Source organism: Macaca fascicularis, chromosome 19, assembly GCF_037993035.2.
Source record: "Macaca fascicularis isolate 582-1 chromosome 19, T2T-MFA8v1.1".
Taxonomy (NCBI): domain Eukaryota; kingdom Metazoa; phylum Chordata; class Mammalia; order Primates; family Cercopithecidae; genus Macaca; species Macaca fascicularis.
In genome coordinates, this window is record NC_088393.1 from 36,853,052 (window position 1) to 36,876,373 (window position 23,322).

The 23,322-nt window shown below is 49.2% G+C and overlaps 1 protein-coding gene across 3 annotated transcripts; it reads left to right on the plus strand.

The window, feature by feature from the left end:
• Positions 1 to 8,296: 8,296 nt before the first annotated feature.
• Positions 8,297 to 19,187, plus strand: POP4 (POP4 homolog, ribonuclease P/MRP subunit). Of its 3 annotated transcripts, none has more exons than XM_065536271.2 (7): positions 8,297 to 8,339; positions 10,613 to 10,700; positions 12,334 to 12,557; positions 13,785 to 13,862; positions 14,025 to 14,086; positions 15,808 to 15,909; positions 17,217 to 19,187. In XM_065536271.2, the coding sequence occupies exons 3-7, from the start codon at positions 12,397 to 12,399 to the stop codon at positions 17,351 to 17,353; spliced, it is 540 nt and encodes a 179-aa protein (XP_065392343.1). In that variant the 5' UTR covers positions 8,297 to 8,339; positions 10,613 to 10,700; positions 12,334 to 12,396; the 3' UTR covers positions 17,354 to 19,187. The 3 variants fall into 3 exon arrangements, with proteins under 3 accessions (XP_065392343.1, XP_005588746.1, XP_045235085.1); XM_005588689.5 differs by having other exon boundaries at positions 10,613 to 10,665; XM_045379150.3 differs by lacking the exon at positions 10,613 to 10,700.
• The last annotated feature ends 4,135 nt before the right edge of the window (positions 19,188 to 23,322 follow it).

Below are 23,322 nucleotides of genomic sequence, written 5' to 3' on the forward strand. Positions count from 1 at the left end.
CACCTGTAATCCCAACACTTTGGGAGGCCGAGGCAGGCAAATCACTTGAGGTTAGGAGTTTGAGACCAGCCGGGACAATAGAGTGAAGCCCCATCTCTTCTAAAAGTACAAAAATTAGCAGAGCGTGATGGCGCATGCCTGTAGTCCCAGCTACTCGGGAGGCTGAGGCAGAAGAATCGCTAGAACCCGGGAGGCAGAAGTTACGGTGAGCTGAGATGGCACCACTGCACTCCAGGCTGGGTGACGGAGCAAGACTCTGTCTCAAAAAAAAAAAAAAGAAAGAAAAGAAAAAAAAAAAAAGAAGAGGGTGTATGGTCTGGGGAAGTATTCTCAGTAGTTATAAAAGTGTTAAGTCTGCCTGGGTGCAGTGGCTCATGCCTGCCTGTAATTCCAGCACTTTGGGAGGCCAAGGTGAGAGGATCAATTGAGGCCAGGAGTTCAAGACCAGCCTGGGCAACATAGTGAGACCCCCATTTTTACCAAAATGTTTTTAATTACCCAGGCATGATGACATGCGCCTATGGTCCCAGCCACTCAGGAGGCTGAGATAGGAGGATTGCTTGAGCCCAGGAGTTTGAGGCTGTTATGATCGCACCACTGCACTCTAGCCTGGGAAACAGAGCAAGACCCTGTCTCTAAGGAAAAAAAAAATTGTTAAATTGGAACATGCAGGTATTTACCATCACAGGGAACACTGAAAGTATTTTTGAGCTTTGAATTTCCATGCCCCTGCTGAAAATTCCTCCCCTGCTCACCTGTTTGACCCATCTTTCCCTCTGTTTGTTAATCTATTTATAGTAGTATTTTAAAGGCCTCGCCTTCCAGTTCAGCATCTGGGTCACCTACGCTTCTGCTCTAGTGACTTTCTTTCCACGATTGTGGGTCACAGCGTCCTGTTTCTGTGGGTGTCGTATACACTGTTTTTCACATTTCACGCTGGATGTGGTGTATTAAAGAACAGCAGAGACTGGAGAAGACTAAAGGATCTTTCCATCTCCCAGAAAGGGCACCCCTTTTCCTTTCAGGCAGTTTTGCTGAGGGGTTGACCTCTGCACTGAATCACATTTAAGCAGCTTCAGATCCCCTCTGGCTTCAAATCATTTTCTTTTTTTGATACAGGGTCACACACTGTTGCCCAGGCTGGAGTGCAGTTGCAATCATAGCTCACTGTAGCCTTGACCTTCACCTCCTGGGCTCAATCAGTCCTCCCAGCTCTGCCTCCAGAGCAACTGGGACTACGAGTGTGTGCCACCACGCCTGGCTAATTTTTTATTTTTAAAAAATTTGTACAGATGGGGTCTCACATGTTGCCCAGGCTGGTCTCAAATCCCTGGCCTCAAGTGATCCTCCCACCTTGGCCTCCAGAAGTGCTGGAATTACAAACGTAAGCCACTGCTCCCAGCCTGGCTTCAATAACGAAGGGGAGGTGTGTCCCCTGCCTGCTGGATGGCTTTGGGATTCAGGCACCACAAAGCCAGATCTCTGTGCTTCCCAGCTGTGCCCCAATTCCAGTTTGGGTGATTTTATATCAGGTCCTTTCTCTCTCTTACTTTCCCATATTTTGACCCAAACAGACTCCTACAAATGTAAACACATAGCCCTTAGGTCTGGAGCCAATGGCTGCTTTCCCAGAGTTAAGCACAGGTCAAAATAGGTGGCGGGAGGTGTGAGCTACATGCACACAGTCCCATGCAGCCTGCAGTGACTTTCCTGCAAACCCTTCAAGTACCTCAGCAAACCTGAGAAATGCAGTGAAGAAGCTCTCTTAGGACCCAGAGAGCACTGTGTTTATCCAGACACTCTATCAGCCGAAGCTATGCTTTCCTCAGTGCAACCAGTTCACAGAGCAACACTGGGCCAGGGAGCTGGAAGAAAACTATAGTTGCATTTTATACGTTTGGGATCCAGCTAGCCTTAAAGAGTGACTTTTGGAGGTCAAAAGACTGCAAAACTTGGATTTCAGAAACTGGTATGTGACCAGACACATCAAGTGTTAGAGTCTCCGCTGTGAGAATTCCAAATAGTCTTAAAACTGATTTAGGGCGCAGCGCTGCCTCTTTATAAAGAGCTGATATGCTGTCCTCCGGCAAGCACCAGTTCTTTGATTCTTGTAGACAAAGTGCCTATTACCCAGCAGGAGAGGATTTGACCAGCAGAAGTGTCCAGTGTTAGCACTGGCACCTTAATGCCTAGTCTCTGTGGCACTATTAGGCCTGAGGAATGATTGAGGGCTGATGTCGCTGTGCCCAGGCTCTCCACCACCACCCTCACCAGCCCTCCTTGTCAATACACAATGCCTGGATCAAGGGCATAGTGGGGCCAGGGAAGTGCGTAATCTTGAGCCTCAGGGACTGTTCTGACCTTGTGAGGACACAGACAATGATGACTACCACCTCTCAAGCTGTATTATCTGTGCCAGGCCCTGTTTAAACATGCGTCATCTTGCTGAGTGTTCCAGGCCACCCTGGGAAGAAGGTGCTGTTAGCGACCCGTGTTATGGACAAGGCCTTCCTGTAGCAAAAGCATACAGGCCTCATCCCTCTCAAACGTACCTCATATAAACACTCAAAAAAAAAAAACAAAAGTGTGTGGCCGGGTGCGGTGGCTCAAGCCTGTAATCCCAGCACTTTGGGAGGCCGAGACGGGCGGATCATGAGGTCAGGAGATCGAGACCATCCTGGCTAACACGGTGAAACCCCGTCTCTACTAAAAATACAAGAAAATTAGCCGGGCGAGGTGGCGGGCGCCTGTATTCCCAGCTACTCGGGAGGCTGAGGCAGGAGAATGGCGTGAACCCGGGGGAGCGGAGCTTGCAGTGAGCCGAGATCGCGCCACTGCACTCCAGCCTGGGGCACAGAGCAAGACTCCGCGTCAAAAAAAAAAAAAAAAAAAAAGTGTGTATATTTATACACACACTCAAATACAGATGTACATATATAAATAATATACTGACTTCGTTGACTTGGTGGATTACAATTTTCACTGACAATGAAGTCTTCCACGTTCTTATTGCAGGTTTGCTGGTATTCAGGATCATGACCTTTGAGCAGTAAAAAAAAAATACTACTAGAGGTATTACAGGTGGCTGAGGACTGTAATCCCAGCATTTTGGGAAGCCGAGGCGGGTGGATGACTTGAGGTCAGGAGTTGGAGACCAGCCTAGCCAACACGGTGAAACCCTGTCTCTGATAGCAAAATTACAGCCGGGCATGGTGGCGAGCATCTGTAATCCCAGCTATTCAGGAGGCTGAGGCAGAAGAATCCCTTGAACCTGGGAGGCAGAGGCTGCAATGAGCCAAGATCGCACCACTGCACTCCAGCCTGGGCGACAGAGCGAGACTTGGGCTCAAACAAAAAAAAAAAAAAAGAAAAAAAATACACTAGAAATGTTTTTCATTAATCCAAAAGTGGAGGAGAGGGGATACAGGAAAAATACTCCTCCACTATATTGTCAGAGGCTATTAGATAAATGGTTTCTGTAAGTTTCATTGTGTTTATTTACAAAAGTCCTAATTTTCATGGATACCCACTTATTTAATAGTTGAAGCTTAATCTTTTTGAGCTTACATATGAGATTTTTCTTGAGTACTGAGAATAGCAGCCTGAATATCTCAGAGCAACAATCAAAAGAAACCTGTGCAAATACAACAAAGTGTGAATTGTAGAATCAAAGGGCATATGGGTGTTCATTGTTGAAGTGTTTCCATTTTTCTGTATATTTGAAGGTTTTCATAATAAATTGCTGGAGGTGGGAGGGGAGTCACCTGCAATGATTCCATTAAACCTTGACTTCTTGTGGAACTTTCACAAAGCCACTATTGGGAAAACACATGTGTATCCATGTTTGAAAGTTTATCATTTATAGATATAAAAAAGAAAATGAATAAAGTCTTGTTTTCACCAAATGCAATTTAGAAAAGAGAAATAAAAGGAAAAATCTCCCATAACTTCACTTACCCAGTTATAAAATTTTTTAGTATATTCGTGTCTTTGTAACTATTGTGTATATATTTGGCTTTATTGGTTTGTAACCTTTTTAAGAATTATTTTTTATAGAGCAGTGTGTCTCTCCTGGTCTTTTATATTATTAACGTACGATGCCACATTTTTAACTGTTAGAAAGAAGGAGTAAAAGAAAATGTCCCATAGTCTGTCACTTTAGACACTTTAACGGTGTTTGACAAAATGTAGGTAAATTCTTCTAAGAATGTTATCATTAAAAATTGACTATGGTGTTCATAAGAGTGGTGATATTAAGAATTTATATTTTAAAATTTAGTCATATCTGTATGTAATCCTAAGTTGCTGACTGAAGTTAAATCTTTTAAAAGATAATTACAATTAATGTAAAAATATTTTCTGCACTCATGCTTTTTTCTAGATGTTTATATGTTGTCCTTCAAGTGTGTATGCTTAAATAAAATAAAATTATGTTTTAAAAAAAAATTGCATGTAATTTGTTTAAAGGCTGCATGGTATTCCATCATGTTATAGAAATGCGTTATCAGTGGCAGAGAACCGAGTTACCCCAAGTAACTGGAGACAAATCCGTACACGTTTGCAGCAACTTCAATTTTTGCCTTGTCAAAGGAAAGAATTCGACTGAGGGGCATAAAGCAGAAAAAGAGACCAAGGCAAGTTTCAGAGCAGGAGTGGACGTTTATTAAAAAGCTTTAGGCCGGGCAGGGAGGTTCACGCCTATAATCTCAGCACTTTGGGAGGCCAGGGGGGGCGCATCACGAGGTCAGGAATTCGAGACCAGCCTGACCAACACGGTGAAACCCCATCTCTACTAAAAATACAAAAATTAGGTGGGTATGGTGGCGTGTGTCTGTAATCCCAGCTACTTGGGAGGCTGAGGCAGGAGAATCGCTTGAACCGGGAGGCGGAGGTTGCAGTGAGCCAAGACCGTGCCACTGCACTCCAGCCAGGCAGACAGAGCGAGACTCCATCTCAAAAAAAAAGAAAAAAAAAAGCTTTAGAACAGTAAGGAAAGAAAAGAAGGAAATTATTATACAACTTGGAAGGACAAACAAGCAGGTAACTTGAGAAACCAAGAGCGCAGCCTTGGTTTCTTTTTTTTTTTTTTTTTTTTTTTTTTGAGATGGAGTCTCGCTCTTTTTCCCAGTCTGGAGTGCAGTGGTGCGATCTCGGCTCACTCACCATTCTCCTGCCTCAGCCTCCTGTGTAGCTGCGACTACAGGCGCCTGCCACCATGCCCAACTAATTTTTTTGTATTTTGTATTTTTTTTTTTTTTTTGTATTTTTAGTAGAGACGGGGTTTCACCGTGTTAGCCAGGATGGTCTCGATTTCCTGACCTCATGATCCACCCACCTCAGCCTCCCAAATGCTGGGATTACATAGCCTGACCTCTTGACTTGGGGTTTTGTACGTTGGCCTGCTTCCAGGATCTACTTCCAGGATCTTGCATTACTTCTCCCCACTCCTGAGATCTTACAGGGAAGCTGCTGATCAGTTTCAGGTGTTTTCTATCTGTTAGGAGCCTGCCTTTTCCCTAGAGCCAGCTGTGGCCAATTACTTTAGAGAAACAGTTAACAACCACCTGACCATCACCTGACGGTGGCCCACCATTCCTGGTGTGTGTAGCAGGGAGCCTTCTGCCCTGCTCATACCTGACTACCTATCTACTGTAACAAATGTACCACACCTAGGAACACTTTATAAAAACAGATTATTGGGACCCACCTTATAAAAACAGATTATTGAGACCCACCTGCTAAAAACGAATCTCCAGGTATGATACCAAGAAATTTGAAATGAAAGTTTATCCTGTGATTGTGAGCCTGTATTTGATCCGTGGATCAAGCAAATTAAATGTGTACTAACTAATCAGGTAAATTAATGCATTTAATAATGCATCAATTAGCATACCTAATTACCTAATTAGTTACTAGCACATGGTTAATTTGCTTGATCCACTATGATCAAATATAGCATTGTTTTTAAATTTTTGCTGGTATAACCAGCAATCACAAACATCCTCACAAGTATCTCTCTACATACATAAACAATTATTTTCTGAGAATAATCAAGTGGTTTGTTTGCTTTTTAAAAAATATTTAGGCCGGGCGCGGTGGCTCACCCCTGTAATCCCAGCACTTTGGGAGGCCAAGGCAGGTAGATCATGAGGTCAGGAGTTCGAGACCAACCTGACCAACATGGTAAAACCTCGTCTCTACTTAAAATACAAAAATTAGCTGGGCATGGTGGCGTGTGCCTGTAATCCCAGCTACTCAGGAGGCTGAGGCACGAGAATCACTTCAACCCAGGAGGCGGAGGTTGCAGTGAGCCGAGATCATGCCATTGCACTCCAGCCTGGATGAGAGCAAGACTCGGTCTCAAAAAAAAAAATTTAGTGATGAAGGAACTATGGAGTAATTGCCACTCAAGGACAACCCACCTCACCATCATCAGGGAATTCTAGGGGAGACTGGCAGTTACCCAGGGATCTCAGAAGGAATCAACTGGAAGTTAAGAGTCCTAATAACCCCAGAAAAAAACTTTCAAAGACAGAGGTCTTCTCATTCATCCATAATCACAGAGGTCTTGCCCAAATAAGCCCCCCCTTGAATATACAGCTCTGAAATTGGCTAACACCTTCTGCTGTCTCATTCGATTTTAAAGTTCACATCTGTGAAGGGCTCTATTGTATAACATGGTGACTACAGTTAATAACAGTGAATTACAGTTTATAACCTGAATTTCACTGAGAGTAGGTTTGAAGTGTTATCATCACAAAATGTGTATTAGCATTGCTCTTAGCTCATTTAGCCACTACACAATGTATACACATTTCAAAACATACTGCATACCATAAATACATACAATTCTTACTTGTTAATTTTTAAAATAATAAAAGTTCTCATTTGGTAGTTCACGTTATCGGTCCCACAAATTACAATTTTCAGACATCTGCAAAGGCAGCATGTTTTGGTTTAAATGTTGTATTTCTCAATTTTATACATATAAAATAAATGCATAAGTGTATTACATATGCAAAAACTAATATGTAAATTTTATATATACAAAGTCAATGCGCTGGGGGTCACTGGGATGAACGAATTTCAGTGCCTGCAGTCTCATGTTTAAAATCAAAATGGTACAAGGTAACCACCAAAGAAACTGTAAGCCAATGTTTCTCAAACTCAAACCCTTGGACATACTCCCAGAATCCCCTGTAAAGAAATGTATACTGTACTCAAAGTTGAGAACCACACAGGGACCAATTTTGCTTTTCTCTCCCACCCAGCACAGGCCCAGTGCTCAGCAGAAATTGGGGCACCACGGTTCTGCCCAGCACTGGGTCACTCCTGAGAAGTCTGCACCAGGCCCTCCTGCACCTTTCCACTGAGCAATGGGGTATCTTTTTTATTTATTTATTTATTTATTGGAGACAGGGTCTCACTCTGTTGCCCAGGCTGGAGTGGCATGATCCAGGCTCACTGTAGCCCTGAACTTCTTGGGCTCAAGTGATCCTCCCATCTCAGATACCCGAGTAGTTGGGACTACAGGCACGAGCCACCACGCCTGGATAACCTTTTTTAAAATGTTTTGTAGAGATGGGGGACTCCCGATGTTGCCCAGGCTCGAACTCCTGGGTTCAAGAGCTCCTCCCGCCTGCGCCTCCCACGGTGTGAGCCACCTTTGATCTTATTGCTATGATTTTTTTATTGATAAAAACTAATATTCTGAGTCTCAAGAAAGCGTCTTGAAACCATCAAAGGGACCCAGGAGGCGCATCATCACCTGTGCGGCCGACCCCATTCACAGCACAGACTGCAAGTGAGGCTTAAGAGATGGGAAGTGCCCTAAGCGAGGTTAAACAGCTAGTCAGCAGCAGACACGGCACTAGAACCTAAGCCTGCTGTCCCAGCTTCGGTGCCCGTGCCCACAGCGGAAGCTGCCGCGGCTCATCCGTAAGAGCGCTGATTAGGGACGACAAAGACGTCATCCCACCGTCCCAGTCCCATTTCCGCCCTCCCAAGTCCCCAACCTTCCAGTCATCTCCAAGTCGCCTCGCCTCACTCCGCTCTGGACCTTCAAAAGCATTCCACATGCCTTTACCCCAACCCTACTGACTGTCCCGCAAAAAGATGCAAGCGGAAAAGGCCCCAAGAAGCGACTCACGCCTCCCCACTGCTCCCCGACACCCGCTAAGACGCTCTCAGTCGCCCAATCCCTATCCAAGCGCATGCGCCCCCGAGGTGGGCGAGTGTCGGTGATGTCACGCACAGCGCCATCTCCGATATCCGAGAGTCTGCGACAGCAACTGCCAGTGCGTCATCAGAGCGCGCCGGAAGCGGTCCGAGAATGAAGAGTAAGCGGGGCCGCGAAGTTAGAGAGGGTTGGGGATGTTAAGGGTCGGGGTCCTGGTGCTGGTGGGTGAAATGGGTCCGGGCTGCCTGTCGCTGCGGAGTTCTAAAGAACCGCTACAGGAATGGGCCCACCCTACATAAAAACTGAGGGCTGGAACACGGGTTAGCCTGGCTCGACCTCTGAGCTAGGGAGGGATGTCGGGGCTGGAGTCAGGTTCTCCCGGGGGCTGCTCAGTGGTGTGCGATGCTAGAGGAGGGTTCCAGGCCTTGGCCCAACTTGGCCACTACCTCCCGGGGTGACCGCAGTCAAGACCCTGCTCCTTTCTGCGAGCTGGTTTCGCACTCTTATCTGATGCAACGCGCCGAGAGCTGCTGGGGAATGATATCACTAACCCAGAGCTTTGGGACTTAGGGGTAGAAGACATGTGCCAAGGAGGGACGTGTAGTCACCGTTAAGACTGGGCCTTCGATCAGAATTTTGATTTTTCACCTCTGCCACTTTGTACCTATATGATCAAGTAGATTGTCTCAGCATGTCGGAGCTTCAATTTGCTCATGGGCACAAGTGTGATGGGAAAAAATATGTCTACCTTTTAATGAGGTTTCTGGCGAGTAATGAGTGTTCAGTAATTGTTAGATGTGTATTGTTGCAGAAAGACTTCCAAGTCTGTTACTAAGCACCTGTAACAGGTGAAGCAAAGTTATCAGGCCCCTCAAGTTGCTCTCTACAGTTTATAATCCCCAACTTCCGCTTGAGGGAGAACTAGATGCTGTATATAAAACTTGCAGCCACATTGGTTTGCTTGATCAAACAAACATACCTGGCTGGGTGTGGTGGGACACAACTATAGTCCTTTGGGAGGCTGAGGCAGGGAGATCACTTGAGGTCAAGAGTTGAAGACCAGCTTGGGCAGCAACATAGTGAGACCCCATCTCTACAAAACCTGGAAAGAAAAAAAAAAAAAAAGCCAGGTGTGGTGGCACACACCTGTGGTCCCAGCTACTCAGGAGACTGAGGTGGGAGGATCACTTGAAACCAGGAGGTCGAAGTTGCAGTGAGCTATGATTGTGCCACTGCACTCCAGCCTGGGCAACAGAGAAAGACCCAATATCAAAACAAACAAGAACGAAAAAAAACTTGTAACCACCTTGCATCAGACATTCTCAGGGAAGTACAAGAAAGCTGGAATTAAATTTACAGAGTATAGTGTAAATTACATTTTCTAGCTATTTAGCTCATAAACCAGGCCTTAGTAGTCCCATTCTTACTCCATTCACACCTGTACTGTGTCCCCAGTGCCATGGTTTTCTTCTTTCAATAAATTAAGAAACAGAAGTGTGGAATTTGTTTTAGAGGTTGAAACTTTATTGACTGATGTATATTTTGAGTTTAAAGGAAGAACTGTTGTATTTCATCAGTTCAGGACACCCTTGATTATATGATACATTATAATTTCATATTAAAATGTGAAGAATCTTTTTAAACATCTTACAGTTAACAAAACCTATTTCTAACCATCTACATCCTAGACAGCTATATCATATAACTTTTAAATGAGTTACCTCGTTAGCAAGGGCTCGGGCTTCTAACTTGGGATACTTTAAACCAGTGCAACTCAAAATGTGATCCCCTGACCTGCAGTAGCATCTGGGAATATGTTAGACACTCAGGATCTAGGGTAGGAGACCAATAATCTGCATTTTAATAAGATCCCAGAGATTTTTCCACACGTTAAATTTTGAGAAGCACTCTTTTTAAACCATGAGCTTGAAACTTCTAGCATAGATGTGGCCAGAGGGTGGGATAAGAGGCATCCAAGAAAGCTTTGCTCTTCTTACCAACCTGATCTCCTATCTCTGAATATGAATAAGCATATGTTATAAGTGTAGTTCTTTTACTTTTTTTTTTTGGAGACAGAGTCTCTGTCACCCAGGCTAGAGTGCAATGGCACGATCTCGGCTCATTGCAGCCTCCACCTCCCAGGTTCCAGCGATTCTTTTGCCTCAGTCTCCCATGTAGCTGGGAATACAGGTGTGAGCCACCACCTCCGGCTAATTTTTGTATTTTTAGTAGAGACGGGGTTTCACCACGTTGGCCAAGCTGGTCTCGAACTCCTGACCTTGGGTGATCCACCCGCCTTGGCCTCCCAAAGTGCTAGGACTACAGGTGTGAGCCATGCATCCAGCGGTGTAATTATTTTCATAGTTAGAGAAGTCTTGGGTCTTACAGCCATACCCAACAAGAATTGATCCTTTCTTGTTTTTAATCCTCTAGGTGTGATCTATCATGCATTGTCTCAGAAAGAGGCGAAAGACTCTGATGTCCAGGTCAGTTCTTGGCAGGAGGTCCAGGAGCAACAGAGGTGATGGCAAAGATGGCTCAGTAGCTTCTGAGCCCCTGTCACTGGTTGAGATGTCGTTACCCACATTGTACTCCTCATTTTTCTGGCAGACATCTAAGGCTGGATCAAAGTCTGTAGTTCTGATGACCTGTTCCCACTTGCCGGCCTCCTTTTCTGTTGTGCCAAAGTCAAGTTTGGTAAAATGAGGCTTTTCTTAACCTTTTATCATTTCCACTATGTTGGGGACACCAGGCTGTGCCCATGTGGTGAGCAGCATCATTCAACCTTGTCACTGTGCCCTCTGCACTTCTGCAGAAGGTGTGCAATTACATATCATAAGTGAAATTTACAGATTATATCTGGATGCCTCAGCCTGCTTTGTCAGTTTCACAAAAGTTCCTCTTGTAGCTCATAGTGAGAGCATTACCTTGAAAGCAAGATTTTGAAAGACCAGTATGCCTTTATTTTGCTTCTCCGTGAAAGACGAGCCACTCAGGTATTTAAGAGAATCAGATTATTGTCCTATTATAGTCACAATGATGAGAGTGAATTAATTTTTAGTTAGCATCTACAGGTGCAAAACTGAACAGAGTTCCCACCATCATACTGTGAGCTCCCTCGAAGGCTATGTGTACCCTATCTTCCCATTGCTCTCCCACAGAGGGAGGGCTGGGTTACTAATGACAGATCAGCATCAGTCTGTCAGCCTCAGTCTTAGCATTTGGCACCTGGCTAGTGTAAAAAGCTCAGGAAACAGCCCAGCCAGGAGACAGGCCCTCAGGAGAGAGAACTGCCCAGGGCTGTGGCAGGCGCGAGGGCAGTGGCATCTGCCACCAAATGAGGAATCCATTATTGGAACTCCAACTTGAGAGGTAGTGAGCTTGGAGGTTTTTGTCTGTTTGTTTGAGAATTGCACACAATTATGACAGTCATTTTTTCAGAAGTCCTCTCTAAGAGCCTACGCTCATTCATGGTAAGTTGACGCCCGGCTCTCAGTGACGCCCTTTGGAGAGAGAGAGAGTCTGGGGCCTGAGATGCTCTTGACGGTACTTTCCTCCAAGTGATGGTCTGCGGGGCAGGAGCGGACCTCTTGGAGAGTAGCCCACACCATGCCCACATTGCTGGAAACCCAGTTAAGGAGTATTGTCCTAAGGGCACAGTGTCAGGGTCCCTACCCCCTGAGGCTTGGCTGACCCTGGAGCCCTAGTTTTGCTGTTTTCTGTAGTGTTAGGATCAGTTCCTCCATAGCTTAGTGCTACTCTGAGCTCACTTAGTTTCATCTGGTCATGCCTGGTTGAATATCTTTGTTACACATTTCTCAAGCTTTCTCTTCTGCCAAGAGTGACTGAAGTATTCTTCCAGATAGAAAGGTTTTAGTCCTCAGCAGAATAACCTCAGAAAAGCAGGGCCAGAGCAGGAAGTGAGCGTTTGACATGCTGTTGTGTGTGACAAACGGTCATGAATTTGTGTATGAGTGTGACTTACATCTCGGCAACTGTGGGTAGCAGACACATGGCAGATGAGCGGGGTGTGAGCCTCAGTGGGTGGAGGGATGGGCCCCATCTGCTCTCCCAGTAGCTGCGGGCGGGATGCCTGGGAACCTGGGCTGCCCAGACCAGAGCAGTGAGCGCTGCACCCCCTTGTCCGCCTGCAGCCTCCAGGAGCACAGCGGGCCGAGGCCTTCGTGAGGGCCTTCCTGAAGCGCAGCACACCCGGCATGAGCCCGCAGGCCCGCGAGGACCAGCTGCAGCGCAAGGCCGTGGTCCTGGAGTACTTCACCCGCCACAAGCGCAAGGAGAAGAAGAAGAAAGCCAAAGGCCTCTCTGCCAGGCAAAGGAGGGAGCTGCGGCTCTTTTATATTAAACCAGAGCAGCAGAGGTAACCTGAGCTCCTCCCTTCTTTCTGCCCGCGGTGCTTACCCTTCTGGGTGTGTGGACTTGACTGAGTCGCTGGGGAGGCAGCCTGGCTTCACCTAAGCTAAGGGCGCCTCTCTGTTGTCTGCCACAAGAGGGCAGCCTTCCTTTGCCAATCTGGGCTGTGTTCAGCGAGGCGGGTGAGACAGGACTCATTGTCTGGCCTGCCTCCTCACCTTCAGGAGTAAGACCCGTCCAAGTGCATCTGTTGCCCATGGCAACAGGCTGTTTGTCCCTCGGCTTTGTTAGACAGAAAAGAGGAACTGATATGTTTTTAGTGTGTATCACTTTGTAGCTTTTAATAGCGCCAGACAGTCACCCACTGGGGTTTCATTGCCAAAGCAAGATGTTGCCCACACGTTTCAGAAGTTTCCCAAAGGAATGCATCACTGTCCTGTCCTGTGGGAGGATGCCTTCCTCCAGCCAACCCTCCATCCCTCCTTGGCGACGGGTCTGAGTGTGCGTGTCCTAGGGCTGTCTGTAGGCTTTTGCTTGGAGATCGACAGCCAAATAGCCTCCCACATTCTAGAAGACGCTTAAAGTATGCCACGCTGTCCCCGGCCCCACTCAGGAGATCAGCTGGGCCTCAGGTGGAGAAGGGGCTGCTGCCTCCCAGGATTTGCTTCCCGGGTGGAACCCCAGTTGGGTTTGAGCTTAAGGTCCTCATTTCTCTAACCTACGGCTTCATGGTAACGGATTCCCCACAAGGCATGAAGACTGGAGATAACGGCCCAGAGGAAAGCTGTTGGGGTCCTCGCCCCTGCTCCCCTCTTCTTCTCCCCACCACTTGCTTGCCCACCTTCCAGACCAGCCTGCTGCCTCACATGAGGACCTGCGTGACAACCAGCAACCCCTGCTTTATTGGGGGCTTACTAGGTTCAATTTCACGTAACAGAAAACCTCACAATAACAGTAGCTTCAACAAGACTCACGTTTATTTCTCTCTCATGAAAAGAAGTCCAAGTGGACACCGCCCTGGGCTGGTGGGGTCCCACCAATGAGGAAACTGAAGTTAGTGAGGTGAAGGTTCTTGGTCTCCGTTACCAGCTCAATTGCTCATCCTAGGATCTGCACGTAGTTCCTAATGATCCCAGGCCACAGTTGTTGGCATCAAGCCAAGCTCTGTGCTAATTGGACATTGTCATCCCAAGCTCACGTTGTCTAACTTTTTCCGTTTCTGACTCTGCCACAGATACAGTCTTTTCCTCCCTCTCCATGAACTCTGGAAACAGTACATCAGGGACCTGTGCAATGGGCTAAAGCCAGACACGTAAGTTGCATTCCTGAAGCTTCGCTCTTTGGGGTGGATCTCAAGTCTCTGATCGTTGTAAATGCAGCTTCAGGAGCCAGCCTGGCTGCGGTTGAAGACCTAGTTGCTTCTTTTGGAACCTTTTTTCATGGTGTAAATCAAGGGCTTCTGTTTACCTTGCAGGCAGCCACAGATGATTCAGGCCAAACTGTTAAAGGCAGATCTTCACGGGGCTATTATTTCAGGTAATTTACCTAAGAGCGTGTAGCACATGGCCATCCGGAGGTCCACACTGTCGCTCTGTGGAGACCCAGGGCGTGTGTTCTGTTGGACACGCTCCTTACCGTGTGGATTCCCTGAGATGGGCCCCAGTCACCATCATCCCCGCACTAAGGGTGGGAGATGCTTCTCACTGGCTGTCTTAGCCGGTCTGGCCATTTGCTGGACACACCGTAAGTGGTCTCCGTGTACCTTCCCCTCCGTGTACCTCCCCTCCGTGTACCTACACACAGGGACCCCTGTTGGTACCCTAAAGGGCACAGTAGCTGTGGGCACTCACCCATGGCCTGGAATCTTGAACACAGAATCCCTTTCATCCAATGCTGTGGTTTCAAATGTCAGCTACACCTGACAGTCCCCAAGGTGACGTCTCCAGCGTAGGCCCGTCCCCTGAACTCCAGGCTCAGGCATCCAGCTGCCCACTTGACACAGCCACCTGGATGTTCAGGGGGCATCTCAGACTTTACATAGCCAAAGCTACCCCCAGTTCTCACAGCAACCCCTCCTGCTCTTTTCCATCTCAGTTAATTACTCAGTTATTTATGCTGGTTGTTCAGGCCAAAAACCGAAATAGTGTCTATGTTTCTTCTTTCCTAATTCCCTCCTCTAATCCTTCGGAACATCCTACTACCTAAATTCAGCCACTGTCATTCCCCAGATTACCTCAGACACAGCTCCTCCCCGCACCAGGGAGCCGGAGTGCCGATTATATAGGAATCAGAGCACGTTCCTTCCGTGCTTCAAGTCTTCCGGCAGCGTCCCATCGTATGGGAGTAAACCTGCCTCCTTGCTGTGGTCTAAGGCCTCCCCGCTCCCTGGGGCAGCAGGCCTCCCACACTGCCTTCCTCCCGCCCTGCCTCAGGGCTTCGCCTCTGCTCCTTACCTCTGCCAGGGAGTTCTCCTGTGTGTGCACAGACCGACTTCCGATTGTTCAGCCCTGCTCCAATGCCACTCCCCTGAGGGTCTACCATTGCAAACCATGACCCTCCACACTCATTGCCCTGTCCCTACTCTTCATAGCACTCGTCGCTGTCAGAAAGTAGAATGGTGTGGTTCACCATGCATCACCCTGCCTTGCTAGAACCTGGGCTCCGTGAGAGCAGGATCCGGGACTGCCTCTTTCCATACTATGTCCCTGGCATCTCCCGAGGACAGTGCAGGCATACTGCAGCTGCTTGGTGACTCTGTCACCTACACTGAGGCTTGGGTCAGGACGAGGGAGGGGCTGCTGCTTGTGATGGTGGCTCGTCTCACAGTGCTGGCTTCTGGGCAGCTCTGCAGCAGGACTCACGTTCCAGCCAGCATCCTGGGCAGTGCATGGTGGTGTTTGTGCAGATCCTGCAAGGGAGTCCTGGCTGCATCAGAGCAGCCAGCCCGTGGGTCCTGATGGTGCTGGGCGCATGTGTGACCTTTGACTCCAGAATCCTGCCCAAGACTGCTGTGGCCACAGACTCTCCGAAGGACACCTCATAGGACAGTCCAGAGACTGCAGAGCCCCAGGGGAAGCCTGGGTTCTCGTTGGCTACGTCAGTGCCCAGCTGTTGAGCCCCCACGCCCTGGGTGCTGTCTTCCTTCGTCTGCTAGCTCAGAGGGTGGGACCAGCACCCCGGACCCCTGAGGCCTGCTTGTCTGTGGTTCCCCCAGCACCACAGAGGCCTGAGCCTGGAACTGTCCTTTTTCTTCACAGTGACAAAATCCAAGTGCCCCTCTTATGTGGGTATTACAGGAATCCTTCTACAGGAAACAAAGCACATTTTCAAAATTATCACCAAAGAAGACCGCCTGAAAGGTATGTAGGAGTTTCCGAGCGCGTTGCGTGTGGGCTGTGGCTTCCAGCTGTTGCGTTAGCCTTTTCCTCGAGGCTCCAAGGGTTTGGTTTGAGCGCTGATTGCAGATACTTACTGAACCTGCATTAAAGCCTGCAGAGACCACCGTCTGCTCCCGTGGCGCCCCCAAGAGGCGTGTGTCAGTGCAGCCAGCGGCCCCAGCCAGAAATGGCCAAGCGGAGGAAAGATCTTGGCCGTGCCTCAGGGGACCTGGGTCTGTTTGGGTGCCAGGAGAGGGCCTCCACCTGCCCCAAGGCTGCTGTTCCCAGAGGAATGTAGCCAAACAGGCAGCAGGGTAGAAACAGGAGCGGCGCCTGTCCCTGAAATTCTGAGCCGTGTCCTTGGTGATAACACTTGGGTTCCATTGGTGGCCAGCATTGCTCTAGCAGATACTTTGGGTCTCCCAGGATTTCTACACCCCACCTTGCTCACAAATCCAGAGATAACAAACTGTAGTTAGAGGGTTTTGTTCCTTTAATTTTTTTATCTTTATTTATTTATTTATTTTTTTTTTTTTTGAGACAGTCTCGCTCTTTCATCCAGGCTGGAGTACAGTGTCACAATCTCAACTCACTGCAGCCTCCGCTCCCAGATTCAAGGGATTCTCCTGTCTCGGCCCCCCGAGTAGCTGGGATTACAGGCACGCGCCACCACACCCGGCTAATTTTTGTATTTTTAGTAGGGGCAGGGTTTCACTATGTTGGACAGGCTGGTCTCAAACACCTGAATTCAAGTGATCCGCCTGCCTCAGCCTCCTAAAGTGCTGGGATTTTAGGCATGAGCCACTGCATCCAGCCTTCTTCCTTTAATTTTTGAGCTTGGTTTTTCTTGTTGCTTCCCTTATTTTCCTACATATCCTTCTGCTTCACATTGTAAACCTCAGAAAGTGGTGTAAGAGTTTCCCCACAGAGCACAAGGCCAGGAGCCCATCTGAAAGTTAATGTGGGAAAACCAGTTTCTGGCGGGTGTTCTGGGACTTTCTGGTCCTGGGAATTTGGTGTATAGCCTTTTACCCTGAAGATCAGGTGCCAAGTTACATTTAGCATGTGACTAGATGGACCTGTGGCAGAATAACCACATGTAACCCTAATGCCCCTCCCCTTGTGGGGGGTTTCCCATTTCCTATTAGCTTATTTTTTTCATTCAATGTGTTCCGAATAATATTCTACCTAAAAGTAAAATATTAATAAATAAATAAATGAATATTTACTGCCAAGGATTTTTCCTCATCTTTTTTCTCCCGCCCTTTTTTTTTTTTTTTTTTTTTCAGTTATCCCCAAGCTAAACTGCGTGTTCACTGTGGAAATCGATGGCTTTATTTCCTACATTTACGGGAGCAAATTCCAGCTTCGGTCAAGTGAACGGTCTGCGAAGAAGTTCAAAGCGAAGGGAACGATTGACCTGTGAATTCTTTGCCATCTAACGCAGTTGTTGATGACAGCTGAAAACTGGACACTCCTAAATGCCAACCTTTCAGTGAAGAGATGGTTAAGCCAATTCTGCTTATAGACCACCTCCAGCCAGTGACGTTCTGAGTTGAGGATGCTCAACAACATGGGAAGGTCGCGGTGTACCCAGTGAAGAAGTCAGGGGACAGAGGAATTTCTCTTTCTAGGAGATCTTCATTTTGTGTGACTCCCATGGAGAGGAGCAGACTGGCAGGAAGCACACCGGGGTTAACTCTGGTTGACTTGACTAGTATCACTCGATTTTAAAAAATACTTTTCCATGTTTTCTCAGTGCTCTATGGTGAATCAGCTGCCTCTGTGATAATACAGTCCACATGTGGACATAACCAGGGATCAAATAAAGGAGGTATTGCTGCAGTCCAGCCAGGTTGAAAGGGAAGGGGGGCCCCAGAGGTCCATTGGATGGCAGGTGTCTACAGAGGTGCACCTTTGGGTGGAACTCTTTGACCTACCTGAGGTTTACTTTGCTATTTCAGGAAGGTTGAAGAGGATTGAAGGGTGAGTTGCTAAGTGACTTAGGGCTTATTCACTTCAGGAATTGCAGCTGGGGTGGACCCCAGGAGCAGAGCACTGTGTGCAGCTATGCCCATACACGGTCGCCCCAGTGTAGTGAGATGGGACCTGCCACAGCGTGCCCGCTCCTGAGCTGCCACGCTGAGCCGTGGAGGACTGAAAGGAGGTCGCCCGGCATCACCTCCCAAGGTCAGACCTGCAAAAGCCACGCCAGCAGCATTGACGCCCTTTGATCTCTTCGCCATTTTTGCTGCTGAAAGACTGGGCTTTTCAGTCTGATTCTGGCCCTCTGACGGTGTGTCTGTAAAGCCAGTGGGTCAGGCAGGCCCTTCCATGCAGGGCCAGAGGAAGAGCGGGCCCAGGGCTGCAGTGAGAGTGGGCCAGGGGACCAGCCTACCAGATGGGTTGGAAACATGGCTCAGAAGGACCAACTACCCCTTCCCTTTGAGGAGCCAGTATCTGCCGATCAACAAGGCAAGGCCAGGAGCCCTCCTGGCGAAAGGCAGGCCACAGATCTTTTCTCCCCCAGGAGAAGCAGCAGTGCTGGGGCTTTGCATTCCTGGTGCCTTCCACCCAGACCACACCAGAGAGAAACACCGCGGTGGAGAAGGGAAGTGGGAACACCGTCTGCTGTGTGCCAGGAGAGCAGAAAGGCCCAGGCCTCTGCCGCTGCCCCTCCCCAAGGCTCACAATGCACCCAGAGTCTCACAGGGACCAACCCAGTGCCTCGGTCCTGCTTCCATTGGTGCAAGTGTCCACTGCTCACCAGGGTGTTCTGAGGTGGCTCAAGTGCTGTACCCCAAGCAGCACGCAGTCACCGCTGCCAGTGATGCACACACGCACGGGCTAGGGACACGGGGCCCGGCCCAGCGACTGCCTTGTGGTCTGGCCATCCTCGTCTACCATAGGAAGACAGAATTCAAGGGACCCCTTGCCCAAGGCCTTGCTGACTCAAGGGCAAAATTGAGATTTGGACCTAATAGTTGGGCTCCAGAACTGTGCTTTCAGCTACAGGGTGGCTGCAGGATGAGACGGATGCGGTTCTAAAGTGCAGGATGTGCTGCCTTTATTACCTGCTTTCCCTCTGAGCAAATCCCTGTCTTGAGTGGGAAGTGGCATCTATTCCCCCAGCCATCTGAAAGTACAGTGTTCATAACCGAATAGGTGCTGTAGCTTTCTAGCCATCCCGCTCTTACCCACCCCTCTGCAATGTAAAAGACGTCCACTGTTGTGTAAATACACAGTTGCTTTCCAGAAAAGTTGTTGGTACTGCTTGCCATGTGAAATCTGGTTTTCATTTGGCGCAGACTCAAGTTTCTGTGTGAGTGGCTGTTTAATTTGTAGATATCACTCCCTCTCCCCCAAGGAGACGTGGCGAAGGTGCTCGCCGGCCACAAAGCTGCCGCTGTGCCTGCCTGTTTCTAGGACACACTGTTGCCCCCATGGTCTACCCAGGGGCCATGTCATCTCCCAGGTAGAGGAGGGAAAGGGGAGGGCCCAGCCTGGCAGGACATGGTTCCTGATGAGGAACAGCTGCAGAAAGCATGACCTGAGGCCCAGGGGCAGGGGCAGGGGCCAGGGCTGCCATGTCTCCATAGACTGTGGCACAGCTTGTCATGGAGGGTGATGTGGTACTCTTTGGCCCGATCTCTCCCATGTCCACTGTCCAAGGAGCAGGACCCTGGCAGAGCTGAGGCCTTGGCCATGTGGTCTCGTGGGAGATAGAGCCACATTCTCCTCGTGTAAGCCTCCGTGCATCAGAGAAAGTGCCAAAGAGGAAAGAAAGAATGGTTAGCAACTCAGGACAGGACCCAGAGGCTGCAGGACTGGGAGACATCAGCCCAGCGACCCACTGTTCAAAGAGTGGGGCCCAGGGGCCCTTTACATCTCCCCAGTGCCCAGCTGCCACACACGGTCTGCAGAGAATAGGCCAGAGCCTCGGGGGAAAGGATGAGGTTCTTGGAGGAGAAAGGGCAGTGTGGGCCATGGCTGATGTATCCGTCTGCTCTAATCTCCATCACAAAATGCCACACACTGGAGCTGCAGCATTTTCTCACAGCTCTGGAGGCTGGAAGCCAAAGATCAAGGTGCTGGCAGGGTTGGTTTCTGGGGAGGCCTCTCCCTTCTTGTCCTCACACGGCCTTTCCTCCCTGTGTGCAAGGAGAGTGATCCCTGGAGTCTTTTCCTTGTAGAAGGATGCCCGTCCTATTGGATTAGGCCCCTATTCTTATGCCCCCCTGAAAGTCTCTGTCTCCAGACAGTCACATTGGGGGCAAGGGCTTTATCATATGAATTTGGAGACCCAAGTCAGTCCACTGCCACCCCGAAGCTGTCCCAGCCAGGACAGACTGGTTGTGCCTCCCAGAAAGTCTCCAACAGTCACCTGGCTCCCATCCTCAGACACTGGCCTGGCCTTCTCGTCCCCCCATATGGGCTGCTTGGACCACTAGCCAGTCCAGCCACCCCCACTGCTGGCCCCTGAGCTGCCATCACCACTGGATTCTGTGACATGCTCATACAGGAACTTGGGTCCAGGGCTGCTGCCTCCAGTACCCAGGGCTGCCCAGTGCCCCTTCATTTTTGCAAACAGCTGAACTCCTCCTCCTGCTGGGGCCAGGCTCAGTCTGGATGGGGGAGGAAATGCGTGCAAAGGTGGGCAGGATGGGCAGAGAAGTCTCCCTGGGGCAGGGACTCCGGCTCTGGGCAGCTGTGAGTGTGAAGAGTGTATCCACACCAAGGCTCAGGGCGGGAGTCCGCGGAAGCATCGTGGAGGACCCAGGAAGGCAGGGGAAGCCTGCGAGGGTCTGCCCCCAGGCTCAGGCAGGCAGGAGGAGAGGCCAGAACGGGTATATGGCTGCCAGGAGTGGAGAGATGGCAGAGATGCTGGAAAAGCCCTAATCCATGGGGCAGGAGGTGGAGTTCTCCTGATCCATTCATGCAGTTCTGAAGTCTTGGGGATCGTGGTGCTGCCATCTGTCAAGTGGGGCCATTAGCATTCCTGAAATGGCATCCTGGAACTTCCCACATCAGAGTTAGTGGGTGCACATTCAGAGCAGCCAGATCCTGGGCTGCACCTCAGACCTACTGAATCAGCCTCCAGAGGCGGGACCCAGATAGCTGTGTGTTTACCTGAGACCCCAGCTGATCACTGATGTTTGAGGACGCTGGGCTCCAGATGGTGTGTAAAGTCTCTTCCAGCTCTGAGGTCTGGACTGTGATTTCAGACTTGGGACTCTCAGGCCGACATTTCCTGGAGGCTGGTAAAGATCATCAAATGACTGATCTCCCAGGTTCCGAAGAGTAAACAGGAACATCCCTCCACAAAGCCATAAATTCTGTAAAAAAAAAAAAAAAAAAAAAAAAAAAAAATTGCTTTCTGGACAATGCCTTTAGCTTTAATTTAGTTTGCATTTCTTAGCTATAATGTCTAAGACATCTGTTAAATGTTTATAATATTAATTTAATAGAAGGGGTTCTGATAGAACCGTATTGGAATTGTCCATTTAATTAACCTCGTGGGCCTTTAATGGATGTCTTAAATAGACATCATTAACAAGAGTGCTAGACAAATTAAAATTAGAGTCAATAACATTCTTGGTAATTTTTCCTGAGCTGTGAAGGGCAAGCCTTGCTAACTAGACAGGCGCAGAGATAGGCTGTGTTCACAGGAGGGCGGGCACTGCTGTCCTGGAGGGCATCTGAAATGGACAGGCCTCATAGACAGGCGCAGAGATAAGCTGTGTTCACAGGAGGGCAGGTGATGCTATCCTAGAGGGCATTGAAATGGACAGGCCCCAAGTGGGATTCAGCTATTGTGTCTTGGTCTGCTTTGCCCAAAAAAGATAACCTCCAGCCATAGGAGGCAGGTCTCAGGAGCAAAGACCTGCCCTTCCCTATGCCTTTTACAGAAAATGTGTGCTGGGTCAGGCGTGGTGGCTCACGCCTATAATCCCAGCACTTTGGGAAACCGAGGCAAGAGGATTGCTTGAGCCTGGGAGTTTGAGACCAGCCTGGGCAACATAGCAAGACCCCATGTCTACAAAAAAAAACATTTAAAAATTGAGCTACGCATGGTGGCATATGCCTATAATCCCAGCTACTCAGGAGGCTGAGGTGGGAGGATCACTTGAGCCCACGAGGTTGATGTTGCAGTGAGCCATGATTGTGCCACTACACTCCAGCCTGGGTGACAGATGAGACCCTATCTCTTAAAAAAAACAAGAAAGAAAGAAAAAGAAAACGTGGCCTGATCCATCAGAGCTCCTGGAGGAGGGACTGGCTTAGGAGGGAGATGGAGGAGGATAGAGGACCTCACCCAGAGACTCATGAAACGCCGGATAGATGCACGGACTGGGTGAGATGCAACAGGATTGGATAGGGAAGGATTGGCTGGGACAGGCCGGGGATGTAATAGAAAACATTCCATTCTTTTGCCTCCACCGCTCCACTAAGCCACTGTCACTCAAGTGACTGTGTCTCTTCAGAGCCAGTGGTCAGTTCTCCACCTCTGCCTTGCCTGGCCTCTTACCGCCATTTAACACCTCTTATCCCCACACTCCTGACTTTCCTCCTGCCTCCCTGGCTGCTCCCTCTCGGGGTCCTTTGGGAGCTCCTCCTCTGCAGAACTTCTCAGTGATAGAATGCCCTGAGCTCCGCCTTTGGACTTCTTTCCCCATTTCCTCCATAGCTGTCTCGTCCACAACTTCAGATCCGCCAGACCCACATGTGTAACTTGGTTTACCGTCTGCCTCCTGCCAGCTAGAATGGAAGCTCCTAAGGACAGGACTCTGTTTTCCTCACTGCCATACCCACACTCATCCAGAGTGTATCTGACTGTATTCAGCGTTCTGTGACTGTTGAGGAAATGAGAAAGCTGTCCACCAGGCCGCACCTGGAGGTCTAACAGGCAGCCCAGCATGGCAGGCTGCACCCAGCACGATGGACTTCCCGTCTCTTCCCTTCCCTCCACCCTCGCCTCTGCGGAGGCCCCTCGCCTCTTGGATGCTCAGGTGGGAAACCAAGGAGCCATCCTGATTCCTCCCTTGCGTTCACGCCCCCATCAACCTTTCATCACAACCTGGTGACCCTCCTTGCAACCTCCCACCACCTGCTGCTCCAGCCCCTTCCACCCACCCGCCAGCACCCAGCCACAGCCACAGTCCCCCGCTGGCCTCCCTGCATCCACGCCTGGACCCACTGTAGCCTGGGTGACCTTTGTGAAGCATGACTCAGGGGTTGCCTCTCCCACTGAAAACCCACAAGCGACTTCCTGCTGCACGCAGAATGAGAGCCAGCCCCTGACCGGCATCATCAAGGCCCTTCCAGATCGGACCTCAGCCCACCCCTGCCATCGTGGTCCACCTCCCCACTGCACCTCATGCCTCTTTACACCCC